Source organism: Trachypithecus francoisi, unplaced genomic scaffold, assembly GCF_009764315.1.
Source record: "Trachypithecus francoisi isolate TF-2019V2 unplaced genomic scaffold, Tfra_2.0 Lachesis_group20, whole genome shotgun sequence".
NCBI classification, from domain to species: Eukaryota; Metazoa; Chordata; class Mammalia; order Primates; family Cercopithecidae; genus Trachypithecus; species Trachypithecus francoisi.
In genome coordinates this window covers 373,907-386,837 of record NW_022681466.1, presented here as the reverse complement: position 1 = coordinate 386,837, position 12,931 = coordinate 373,907, and the positions used below count along the sequence as shown (strand labels likewise).

General features: G+C 37.2%; 1 protein-coding gene across 3 annotated transcripts in view; it reads left to right on the top strand.

Annotated features, from left to right (window-relative positions):
* ABCA9 (ATP binding cassette subfamily A member 9) overlaps positions 1 to 12,931 on the top strand; it is a 79,192-nt gene that overhangs the window by 12,174 nt on the left and 54,087 nt on the right. For all 3 annotated transcript variants that reach the window (XR_004430392.1, XM_033181965.1, XM_033181966.1), the window contains 4 exons: positions 972 to 1,179; positions 5,111 to 5,275; positions 5,849 to 5,952; positions 6,735 to 6,961. Coding sequence is in view for 2 of the 3 variants with exons in the window: in XM_033181965.1 (XP_033037856.1) it covers positions 972 to 1,179; positions 5,111 to 5,275; positions 5,849 to 5,952; positions 6,735 to 6,961 (704 nt within the window). In the remaining variant the exon portion in view is untranslated. The remainder of the gene's footprint in view (positions 1 to 971; positions 1,180 to 5,110; positions 5,276 to 5,848; positions 5,953 to 6,734; positions 6,962 to 12,931) is intronic.

The window sequence follows — 12,931 nt, the reverse complement described above, 5'->3', positions numbered from 1 at the left end:
TGGATGTGCTTTGTGCAAAAAATTTAGTAAACTCAGAAAAATATAATAAAATCACTCATAGAATACTCATAGTTCAAACGTTATATTAACATCTGATCTTATGAACTAGTGTGTGTGTGTATGTGTTCATGCATGTGTCAATACGTGTGTGTTCCTGTATTGAATGCTTGAATTGGCAGGGAATAAAGTATACAGCAATTCCTGCATAGGGAAAAGATTATATAAATGTAAAACTTGAGATCCCACCCTATATAGGTGTTTTACCTTTAAACTTTTACCTCTTTTTTATATAAACATTATATTTATTTTTCTATTAAGATAGAAATAGATATAGATATAGACCAACACACATAGCTGAAAAAGGATCATATGATGAAGATGACATATAGCTCTTTTAAAAATGACATATGTGTAGAATTATAACTAAATAATTAACTAGTTTCTTATCACTGGGTTTCAATTGCATTCTGCTGTATTTCCAATTCCCGAATGTGGTCACAATGACAAAGACTTTTACATTTTTTGGGGGGACAACGTTTTGGGACTATCTTCTTCCACATACCAGCAACAGAAGGTAAAAATATGATCTTGCTCCTGTTGACGGAAGCTGGTTACCTATTCCATGTCTCCTACTATTTATTTATCACTGTCACTAAAGTTTTAACATGACTAAACTGTTGGGCCATTCATAAAGTAATCCAGCCTTTATCACTTGCACTAAAGTGTGGTAAACTTAGATTCCCAATTATAATTGGAATTGATGTTACAATTCTGTCTTGGTACACAATGTGCATATTTTAAAATATGCAGATTAATGGGCAAAAGAAAATCAGGATATTTAAAAACTAGGAGAAAGAACAAATGGAATGCAAGCCGAATAACAGAATTAAGTGTTTCAAATTGTTTGTGGATGATTTATCTGTGGTATAACATCTACCAGTTTGCTTCCTTTTTCTCTTATTGCTATATAGGAATGGCTCTTTTCATTTCTTCTGGTACTGTTTCTGTACCTATTTTTCTCCAATTTACATCAAGTTCATGACTCTCCTCAAATGCCTTCAATGGATCTGGGACGTGTAGATAATTTTAATGATACTAATTATGTTATTGCATTTGCACCTGAATCCAAAACTACCCAAGAGATAATGAACAAAGTGGCTTCAGCCCCATTCCTAAAAGGTATGCTCCCTGGTTGTTCACAGTAATTTCCTTATTTGCAAAAGGCGCAAATTCATTTTGAGATTTCCTTCATAAATTATATTGAATGTTCAAGTTTCTAGAGTTTTTTAACAACATTAATGTGTATTCCTTCCAAGTCTCAAGATTTTTTGTGGTTTGTTCACTAGTGTCCCATTTAGGAAATTCCATATTAAAAGGGTTATCCTCATAATTGTACATATCGAAATGAGATAGTCCAGAGTTATTTAAATGTATGTTTGTGAAAAGATTCTGGAAACATTGGACTGTAGTGACAGCATGATTTTTCAAATACATAAATATTGAGAGAGAAACTAGACATCATTTCAAAAACCCATGGGCAATATTTACAATGAAAAGAGGTGACATGTTTCCTTGTACCACAAAGTATATATGTGGATGGGATGAAGCTCTAAAAGCCACAAAATTGGCATGGTTTCTCTCTCTGGATGTAGGAAGAGAACAAAGAGAAACAATAAGGTATCTGATGGTCCTAAAGAAACTTCTTTAAGAGTTCATAATTATCCACCAGAAAGCAGAGAGGACCAATTTGAGAATAGCAACTGAAACCATATTTAGAAATTATATTACTAGTATAGTTTTGGAATGCAATTGAAACTGTTAAATGTGTAAACTGTGATAGACCAAATAAGTAAGTATGGAATAGTCTCATTCTCTCACCCATGTGTCCTTAAAACTTGGGAGTCACGGTATGGAAGAGAAGATCTAGGGCAGGACATTTACAAGGTGAAGAACTTTGTCATTCCAGATAGCTTAGAGAGCCATCAAGACCTGATAGGTTATGCCAAAAGAACTCAGCAGCTAATGTGGCACAAGTCCATGCTTTCATCAAGTTATTAAATGAAAAATATAAGTAACTGTTTTACCATTAGAGGATGATACAGGTTGAGCACCCCTAATTCTAAAATCCAAAATCTGAAATGCTCCACAATCTGAAACCTTTTGAGCGCTGACATGATGCATAAGTTGAATATTCCACACCTGACCTCTTGATAAGGTTTGGTTCTGTGTCCCCACCCAAATCTCATCTTAATTGTAATCCCCACATGTAGAGGAAGGTACCTGTAATCCCCATGTTTTGAGGGAGGGAGGTGATTGGATCATGGGAGCAGTTTCCCCCATGCTGTTCTCATGATAGTGAGTTCTCACAAGATCTAATGATTTTATAAGGGGTTTTTCCCCCTTTGCTTCCTGTCTCTCCTGCCACCTTGTGAAGGTGCCTGCTTCCCCATCTGCCATGATTGTAAGTGTCCTGAGGTCTCCCCATGTTGTGGAAATCAGGAGACCAGAGAGACCAGATGGGTGGAACAGGAGTATTTTATTTAGGTGACCACTGGCCCAGCAGATTAATATCCAGAGGCTGAGCTACAAACAAAGACAGGGCTTGACTTTTATTCTTGCAACTGAAGGCGGGTGGCTAGCCAGTGGTGTGAAACTTGTGGAATGGGGAAACTGAGCTTACAGAAGCAGAACAAAGGCAGTTAATCAAACCGTGACAGGTTTTGCAACTTAGGCATGTCTTGTGACCTTTGCCATCCTGCACAAATGGGAAAATAGGAACTTACAAAATCCTTGCAAACTTGCAGAAATAGTTACTAAAGTAGTTATAAGAGCATAGCGTGGGGAGAGAATTTCACGGGGAGACTGATAAGAACTTGCTTTTCTTGTCCCTGCTCTTGGAATCCATTTCTTCAGGGCCCCTGCCTGGCACTGCAGATAATGTAATCATAGCTCCAGCTGGACTTTGGAGTGAGTCAGCCTGGTCAGAGAAGGACTTGTTTTCCCTTTACTTGTTTTTCTTATATTTCCTGCTTCACCCAGCCATGCAGAACTGTGAGCCCATTAAACCTCTTTCCTTTATAAATTATCCAGTCTTGGGTATGTCTTTATTGCAGTGTGCAAACAGACCAGTACACCTCGTGTGATGGGTCACAGTGAAAACGCAGTCAAAACTTTGTTTTATGCACAAAATCATTTAAAATATTGTATAGGCTGGGTGTGGTGGCTCACTTCTGTAATCTCAGCACTTTGGGAGGCCGAGATGGGCGGATCATCTGAAGTCAGGAGTTCCAGCCTGGCCAACATGGTGAAACCCCATCTCTACTAAAAATACAAAAATTAGCTGGGCATGGTGGCATGTGCCTGTAATCTCAGCTACTTGGGAGGCTGAGGCAGGAGATTCACTTGAACTCAGGAGGTAAAGGTTGCAGTGAGCTGAGATCGTGCCACGGCACTTCAGCCTCAGTGACAGAGTGAAAGTCCATCTCAAAAAAAAAAAAATATATATATATATATATAATATATATAATATATATATTATATATATATATATGGAGAGAGAGAGAGAGAGTATAAAATTACCTTCAGGCAATGTGTATAAAGTGTATGTGAAACATAAATGAATTTCACATTTAGACTTGGGTCCCATCCTCAAGATTTCTTATTGTGTATATGAAAATAATATAAAATCCAAAAAAATTGAAACCCAAAATACTTCTTATTTCAAGCATGTGATAAGAGATACTCAGCCTATTGTAATGAGTTCTTATTATGGAAAATAGCAAATAAAGAGAAAATACAAGCACATATCCCACATGAACTAACTATTGCACAACCAAATAGATAATGGAAAATGTTATTTTATAAATGTCTTATATTAGTAGATGAAAGAAAATGATAGAAATAAAACATCACCATTTTGAAACTCCCATTGAATTAATGGACCTAGGCGCTGAGGGTCAACAGCTGCTAATGTCTCAAAAAGAAAAACAATGAGCAATTATAAGCCTCTCATAAAACAACACATCAACACCTATCAGCTGGCAAAAAAGGATTAGACCTGAGTCTGATTAAGCCTCTGGATCTAGCTGCTGGATTGTAGAAAATACGGAGGACAAAAGAACTTGTTGAATTACACCAGGAGAATGCCCTTATATGGGTTAAATGGCCTGGGTTAGATCAGTAACAGTCAGCCATTTGCACTATATATTTTAGAGTAAACAAAGTTTCTTAAGGAAACACTATCTAAATGCAACAGTTTTATGCTGTCTTTGGAAATTTGGCTATATTGACACCACTTCCAAATGAAAATATGTACTATAATTGCAGCATATATTCCAACTTTAGATAGGTTTATTTGTATGTGAATTTAAATCAATGTATTGGTATTTCCAATGTCAATATTTATACCAGTACCAAATACCCATGATTATTTCCAATACCGTTGGAATTTCCAATACCAATAATTACTTCAAATTCATTGTGCCTTAAATTATTGTTTGATATGGTTTGGCTGTGTCTCCACCCAAAATTGTATCTTGAATTGTAATCCCCAGAATCCCCACAATCCACACGAGTCAAGGGAGGGACTCAGTGGGAAGTGATTGGATCATGGAGGTGGTTTCTCCCATGCTATTCTCATGATAGTGAGTGAGTTCTCATGAAATCTGATGATTTTATAAGCATCTGGCATCTCCCCTGCTCGCACTCATTCTCTCTCCTGCCTCCCTGGGAAGAGGTACATTCTGCCATGATTCTAAGTTTCCTGAGGCTTCCCCAGTCATAGGGAACTGTGAGTCAATTAAACTTCTTTTCTTCATAAATCACCCAGTCTCGGTATTTTCTTATAGCAATGTAAGAACAGAATGATACATTGTTTAAATGATTTATTTGGAAGGGTAAATTATATTTGAAATACAAATGTTCGCCATACATTTCTGATTTTATCTAGAACATCAGAAATTCCCACCGTTTTCCCCTCCATGTCTTATTTAGGCCCAGCACTGCCTTTAGGAAGGAAATAGCTTTAACATAAAATAACCTCAACATAATTGAATATGGCCAGGTAGACATCTTCTTGCTTAACTATTTCTTTTTTTTCTTCACATGGCAGGAAGAACAATCATGGGGTGGCCTGATGAAAAAAGCATGGATGAATTGGATTTGAACTATTCACTAGATGCAGTGAGAGTCATCTTTACTGATACCTTCTCCTACCATTTGAAGTTTTCTTGGGGACATAGAATCCCCATGATGAAAGAGCACAGAGACCATTCAGGTAACTTTTGTAGAAGAAAAACATTTTTTTTTGCTATTGTATCAGTAGCCACAAAGGGACCATACCTGATAGCAGAGGTGAAACTACCCAAACGTATACAACCACAACATATACCTTTAATTTCTGAACATAAAGGAGATTCATATTTATTAAATGAAGCTTATGTGCTTAAGTACATTGTTTTATTAAGAAATTATATTTACTATTATTTGTAAGTTGCTCCTAAAAAAACACCTGAACAAAATGATGTTGCTCATTGACTCCCAAACATTTTCTTAAAGTTTAGTGTTTTCTTGACATAAGCAACAGAAGATCCGAGCTCAAGGAAAGCAATCTTGACTAATGGAAAGAATTATAAAATATAATGAAAAATCATTGAGAATTGGTCTTAAAAATATTCGTAAAGTAATTCTGCTATATTCCATTTGGGTGTGCTCTGCAAATCTCAGCTGAGAAGACTTACCATCCACTATATTATCACGGACTTTGCATTTTGAAACATTTGAAATTTTGTTTTTTTCTGTAGCCAAGATTGTATCATCCCATAATAATGGATGTGTTCTTCTTCTAAAGCTCACTGTCAAGCAATGAATGAAAAAATGAGATGTGAAGGTTCAGAGTTCTGGGAGAAAGGCTTTGTAGCTTTTCAAGCTGCCATTAATGCTGCTATCATAGAAGTGAGTATAAAGTTAAAGGAATCTAACTGCATTACATTTGAATTTTGCTGGATGGTGATTTAATGGATTATCTTATTCTATCATTTATTTACTTCATTAATGAGGCACAGTATACAGAACGACTTCCATATTAAAACTATTGTGCTAAGTACTGGAGATCAGAAAATAAGTAAAACACAGGCACTTTTCTCCAGGGATACTGGTACTGGGGGAGATTGAAACATGGATATATAGTCATAATAAGAGTTTAGATTCTATCATAGAATTTTTTATTTTTAACTTTTTTTTTCTTAGAGACAAAGTTTTACTCTGTTGCCCAGGCTGGAGTGCAGTGGCTATTCACAGACATGGTTATAGCTCACTGCCGCCTCAAACTTCTAGGCTCAAGTGATCCTCCTACCTCAACCTCCCAAGTAGCTGGGATTACAGCCACATGCCACCATGCCTGGTTCTATCATGGAATTTAAAATGGTGCACGAGGCAAACTATAAAGCAGGATATACTCTGATAAGAAACATCAGGGCAAATTTACTAACTGAAGTGACACTCCAGCTAATCTTAAAATAGAGAGTGGTGTTTTGTCCAGTGAGGGTGATGTTGTTCTAAGGAGTCACGACAAAACCTAAAGTGTTTCAGGAACCACAGGGGGCCAGATCATGAAGGGCATATGTACATAAAACATATAAATGTAGAATGTACATGATTCCTTATAATTTAGAGAAAAAGCCCAAGGTTGGAATTAGATTGATGATAACAATTTGTTCATTGATATCTTTCTTTAGATCGCAACAAATCATTCAGTGATGGAACAGCTGATGTCAGTTACTGGTATACATATGAAGATATTACCTTTTGTTGCCCAAGGAGGAGTTGCAACTGATTTTTTCATTTTCTTCTGCATTATTTCTTTTTCTACATTTATATACTATGTATCAGTCAATGTTACGCAAGAAAGACGATACATTACGTCATTGATGACAATGATGGGACTCCGAGAGTCAGCATTCTGGTAAATCGTATGACTCCAATCCATTATGCAGCACAAACAGAACAACTTAGCTGGTTGACTCCTTAGACCAGGGGTCTCCAAGCTCCAGGCCACAGACTGCTACTGGTCTGTGGCCAGTTAGGTACCAGGCCACATAGGAGGAGGTGAGTGGCAGGCAAGTGAGCAAAGCTTCATCTATATTTACAGCCACTCCCTATTACTCGCATTACCACCTGAACTCCACCTCCTGTCAGAATAGCAGTGTTATTAGAGTCTCATAGAAGCTGAAACCCTATTGTGAACTGTGCATGCGGGAGATCTAGGGCTCCTTATGAGTATCCAATGCCTGATGATCTGTCATGCAAGAGATCTAGGTTGCAGGCTCCTTATGAGTATCCAATGCCTGATGATCTGTCACTGTCTCCCATCACCCCCAGATGGGACCATCTAGTTGCAGGAAAACAAGCTCAGGGTTCCCACTGATTCTACATTATAGTGAGTTGTATAATCATTTCATTATATATTACAATGTAATAATAAGAGAAATTAAGTGCAGAATAAATGTACTCCACATGCATCATCCCAACACCATCCCCCGACTCCTGTTTGTGGAAAAACTGTCTTCCATGAAACTGGTCCCTGGTGCCAAAAAGGTTGGGGACTGCTGCCTTAGATCTCTAAAGTATCATACATACACTTGCTGCTTTCATAAAGTAGTACGTTATAAATGAGTGGAGCAGATGACCCTACAGACTTGGTGACTTGAAACTTTCCACATTTATTTGACTTAAAGAAAGCCTCATCCTGTAGAAGTTTGCCAATACTCAGGATGCTAGATGATTACTTGGTCACTAGTTACCATATATGGGTGAACCCAAATACACAAATGCTTGAGGTTTCCAATGTTCAGTAAAATACATGTTTCAGATACCTTACGTTAGGAATGGTGATTGATTTTTTGACCCAGTGTTGGATGAGTCATCACTTTTATGACACTGAAAAAAAAGAAAACCTTTTATGTTCTTTAAACATTGAGATATTTCAGTTGAGGCCATAGAGCACTGTGGTACGCCTGGGAGGCGAGAAGCCACGGGTTGTCTCCATCTCAGCATTCAGTAGCTACCATCTTGGAAAATTACTTAAACTCTTTAAACCTCAGTTTTCTCTTCTGTAAAACATGGATACTTATATGTATCTCTCACTGGTCCTGATAATTAAAAGAAAGAAATATATCTAAAATATTTTACATGGTGCTTAAGAATAAACACTCCATATTAGGTGTCAGTTGATGGAGATATGGGGAGATTTATGGCCAGAGACGACAGTAGAGGCAAGTTAGGAAACAAGGGTTGAATTGTCAACTAATGGCAAGATCTTTTCAAGAGTTTAGCCAAGTGATGCATTAGAGACAGGTGCGGTAAAAGCCTGAGTTTCTGGAGTCAGAAAGAAATGACTTGAATCTTGAATTTGCCGTTTGCACACTGTGATATTACCTCAGTGTTAAATAAGATGTGTAGAATGTATATAAGGGTTCTGGGTATATGATACATAGGCTTTCAAAGAATATTAGACATTAATGAGTAGAAAAAAAATAAAGTTTATGTGATTTTCTACACAAGTGTTCAATACACCAGGTGAAGAAGTGGAGAAGATGAATTACTTCTTCGGTTTAGGATGAAAGTTTTTCTCTGATGCCCTTTTCTGTATCAAAACTGAGTAACTCAATACTAAAAAAATTGGTCAAGATAGATAGATAGATAGATAGATAGATAGATAGATAATTTCTTTTTTTTCTTTCTTTCTTTCTTTCTTTCTTTTTTTTTTTTTTTGAGACAGAGTCTTGCTCTGTCACCCAGGCTGGAGTGCAGTAGCGAGATCTTGGCTCACTGCAACCTCCGCCTCCTGGGTTCAAGTGATTCTTCTGCCTCAACCTCCCGAGTAATTGCAACTACAGGCAACTGCCACCATGCCTGGCTAATCTTTGTACTTTTAGTAGAGACAGAGTTTCACTATGTTGGCCAGGCTGGTCTCAAACTCCTGACCTCAAGTGATCCACCTGCCTCGGCCTCCTAAAGTGCTAGGATTACAGGCATGAGCTGCCACCCCAGCCTGTTTTTTAAAAAATGATATACAAATAATTAGAGAAAAATAACCAAGATGATTTTAAAAATAATAATCCAGTGAGAAAGGATTAAAAATCAGGGCAGTTTTTTTCCTCTCGTAAGAAAAGCCTGAGGCATTTTACTTGTACAGCATTTAAGTGGAACTAAGGAGAGTTTGTAGAATATAGATGAACAATTTCAGATGAATAAAAGTGTACTGTGCAAAGGGAGTTATTACAATTAGCCATTAAAAATAAGTCATCCGAAAACATGATGGCATTTTCTACTTTAAATAAAACCAACTGTTCATTGTGGACACATTATAAGCCAGTTGCCATATTAAACCCATAAGATAAATAATTTCATTTATTTTTCCTGTTTTCCACCAGAGAAAACTGAAGTTTGAAGAGATTAAATAACTACCTCTCAGGATTGTATAGTTATAATGTAGCAGGAGGAACTGGAACTAACTCAGATCTGTGATTAGAAAGCGTTTTCTCTTTCTCCTTTAAAGAACTTTCTTCCTGTTTACTTAGCATTGATAGCAAGGGAAAAGATGTCTTCATATTCATCTATATGTCTGTATCTATCTATGTCCTGTGGGTATGTATAAATGTGTATCTATATCTAATTATCTATACTGGGGATTGGTAATCTATCAGCTGTTTTTGTACAATTTGCAAATTACGAATTTCTTTTACGTTTTTAAATTATACTTTAAGTTCCGGGATACATGTGCGGAATGTGCAGGTTTGTTACATAGGTATACATGTTCCATGGTGGTTTGCTGCAACCATCAACCTGTCATCTAGGTTTTAAGCCCCACATGCATTAGGTATTTCTCCTAATGCTATCCCTCCCCTTGCTCCCTACCCCCGACAGGCCCCATTGTGTGATGTTCCCCTCCCTGTGCCCATATGTTCTCGTTGATCAACTCTCACTTACGAGTGAGAACATGCGGTGTTTGGTTTTCTGTTCCTGTGTTAGTTTGCTGAAAATGATGGTTTCCAGCTTCGTCCACGTCTCTGCAAATGACGTGAACTAATTCTTTTTCATGGCTGCATATATTCCATGGTGTATATGTACCACATTTTTTAAATCCAGTCTAACATTGATGGGCATTTGGGTTGGTTCCAAGTCTTTGCCATTGTGAATGGTGCTGCAATAAACATACGGGTGCATGTGTCTTCATAGTAGAATGATTTATGATCCTTAGGGTATATACCCAGTAATGGGATTGCTGGGTCAAATGGTATTTCTAGTTCTAGATCCTTGAGGAATTGCCACACTGTCTTCCACAATGGCTGAACTAATTTACACTCCCACCAACAGTATAAAAGCATTCCTATTTCTCCACGTCCTCTCTAGCATCTGTCGTTTCTTGACTTTTTAATGATCACCATTATAACTGGTGTGAGATGGTATCTCATTGTGGTTTTGATTTGTATTTCTCTAAAGACCAGTGATGATGAGCTTTTTTCATATGCTTGTTGGCTGCATAAATGTCTTCTTTTGAGAAGTGTCTGTTCATGTCCTTTGCCCACTTTTTGATGGGTTGTTAGTTTTTTCTTGTAAATTTGTTTAAGTTCCTTGTAGATTCTGATAGTAGACCTTTGTCAGATGGATAGATTGCAAAAATTTTCTCCCATTCCGTAGGTTGCCTGTTCACTCTGATGATAGTTTCTTTTGCTGTGCAGATGCTCTTTAGTTTGATTAGATCCCATTTGTCAATTTCGGCTTTTGTTGACATTGCTTTTGGCATTTTAGTCATGAAGTCTTTGCCTATGGCTATATCCTGAATGGTATTGTCTGGGTTTTCTTCTAGGGTTTTTAAAGGTTTTAGATCTTATGTTTAAGTCTTTAATCCATCTTGAGTTCATTTTTGTATAAGGTGTAAGGAAGGGGTCCAGTTTCTGTTTTCTGCATATGGCTAGCTAGTTTTCCCAACATCATTTATTAAATAGGGAATTCTTTCCCAACTTATTGTTTTTGTCAGGTTTGTCAAAGATCAGATGGCTGTAGATGTGCAGTGTTATTTCTGAGGCCTCTGTCTGTTCCATTTGTCTATGTATCTGTTTTGGTACCCGTACCATGCTGTTTTAGTTACTGTGGCCTTGTAGTATAGTTTGAAGTCAGGTAGCATGATGCCTCCAGCTTTGTTCTTTTTGCCTAGGATTGTCTTGGCTATGTGGACTCTTATTTGGTTTCATATGAAATTTAAAGTAGTTTCTTCTAATTCTGTGAAGAAAGTCAATGGTAGCTTGATGGGAATAGCACTGAATCTATAAATTACTTTGGACAGTATGGCCATTTTCACAATGTTGATTTTTTCCTATCCATGAGCATGGAATGTTTTTCCATTTGTTTGTGTCCTCTTTTATTTCCTTGAGCAGTTATTTGTATTTCTCCTTGAAGAGGTCCTTCATGTCCCTTGTAAGTTGCATTCCTAGGTATTTTATTATCTTTGTAGCAGTTGTGAATGGGAGTTCACTAATGATTTGGCTCTCTGTCTATTATTGGTATATAAGAATGCTTATGATTTTTGCACATTGATTTTGTATCCTGAGACTTTGCTGAAGTTGCTTTTCAACTTAAGGAGTTTTTGGACTGAGATGATGGGGATTTCTAAATATACAATCATGTCATCTGCAAAGAGATAATTTGACTTCCTCTCTTCCTATTTGAATACCTTTTATTTCTTTCTTTTGCCTGATTGTGCTGGCCAGAACTTCCAATACTATGCTGAATAGGAGTGGTAAGAGAGGGCTTCCTTCTCTTGTGCTGGTTTTCAAAGAGAATGCTTCCAGCTTTTGCCCATTCAGTATAATATTGGCTATGGGTCTGTCATAAATGGCTGTTATTATTTTGAGATATGTTGCATAAATACCTAGTTTATTGAGTGTTTTTAGCATGAAGGGATGTTGACTTTTGTTGAAGGTAATTTCTCTACCTTCTGAGATAATCATGTGGTTTTTGTGACTGGTTCTGTTTATATGATGGATTACATTTATTGATTTGTGTATGTTGAACCATCCTTGCATTCCAGGGATGAAGCCAAGTTGATCATGGTGGATAAGCTTTTTGATGTGCTGCTGGATTCAGTTTGCCAGTATTTCATTGAGGATTTTTGCATCGATGTTCACCGGGGATATTGGCCTGAAATTTTCTTTTTTTATTGTGTCTCTGCCAGGTTTTGGTATCAGGATGATACTGGTCTCATAAAATGAGTTAGGGAGGAGTCCCTCGTTTTCTCTTGTTTGAAATAGTTTCAGAATGAATGGTACCAGCTCCCCTTTGTACTTCTGGTAGCGTTCAGCTGCGAATCTGTCTGGTCCTGGGCTTTGTTTTGGTTGGTAGGCTATTAATTACTGCCTCAGTTTCAGAACTTGTTATTGGTCGATTCAGGGATTCGACTTCCTTGTTTAGTATTGGGAGGTTGTAGGTGTCCAGGAATTTATCCATTTCTTCTAGATTTTCTAGTTTATTTGCATAGAGGTGTTTATAGTATTCTCTGATCATAGTTTGTATTTCTGTGGGATCCGTGGTGATATCCCCTTTATCATTTTTTGTTGTGTCTATTTCATTTTTCTCTCTTTTCTTCTTTATTAGTCTGGCTAGAAGTCTGTCTATTTTGATAATCTTTTAAAAAACCCAGCTCCTGGATTCATTGATTTTTTTTTTTGAAGGTTTTTTCATGTCTCTATCTCCTTCAGTTCTGCTCTGATCTTAGTTATTTCTTGTCTCCTGCTAGCTTTTGAATTTGTTTGCTCTTGCTTCTCCAGTTCTTTTAATTGTGATGTTAGGGTGTCAATTTTAGATCTTTCCCACTTTCTCCTGTGGGCATTTAGTGCCATTAATTTTCCTCTAAACCCTGCTTTAGCTGTGTCCC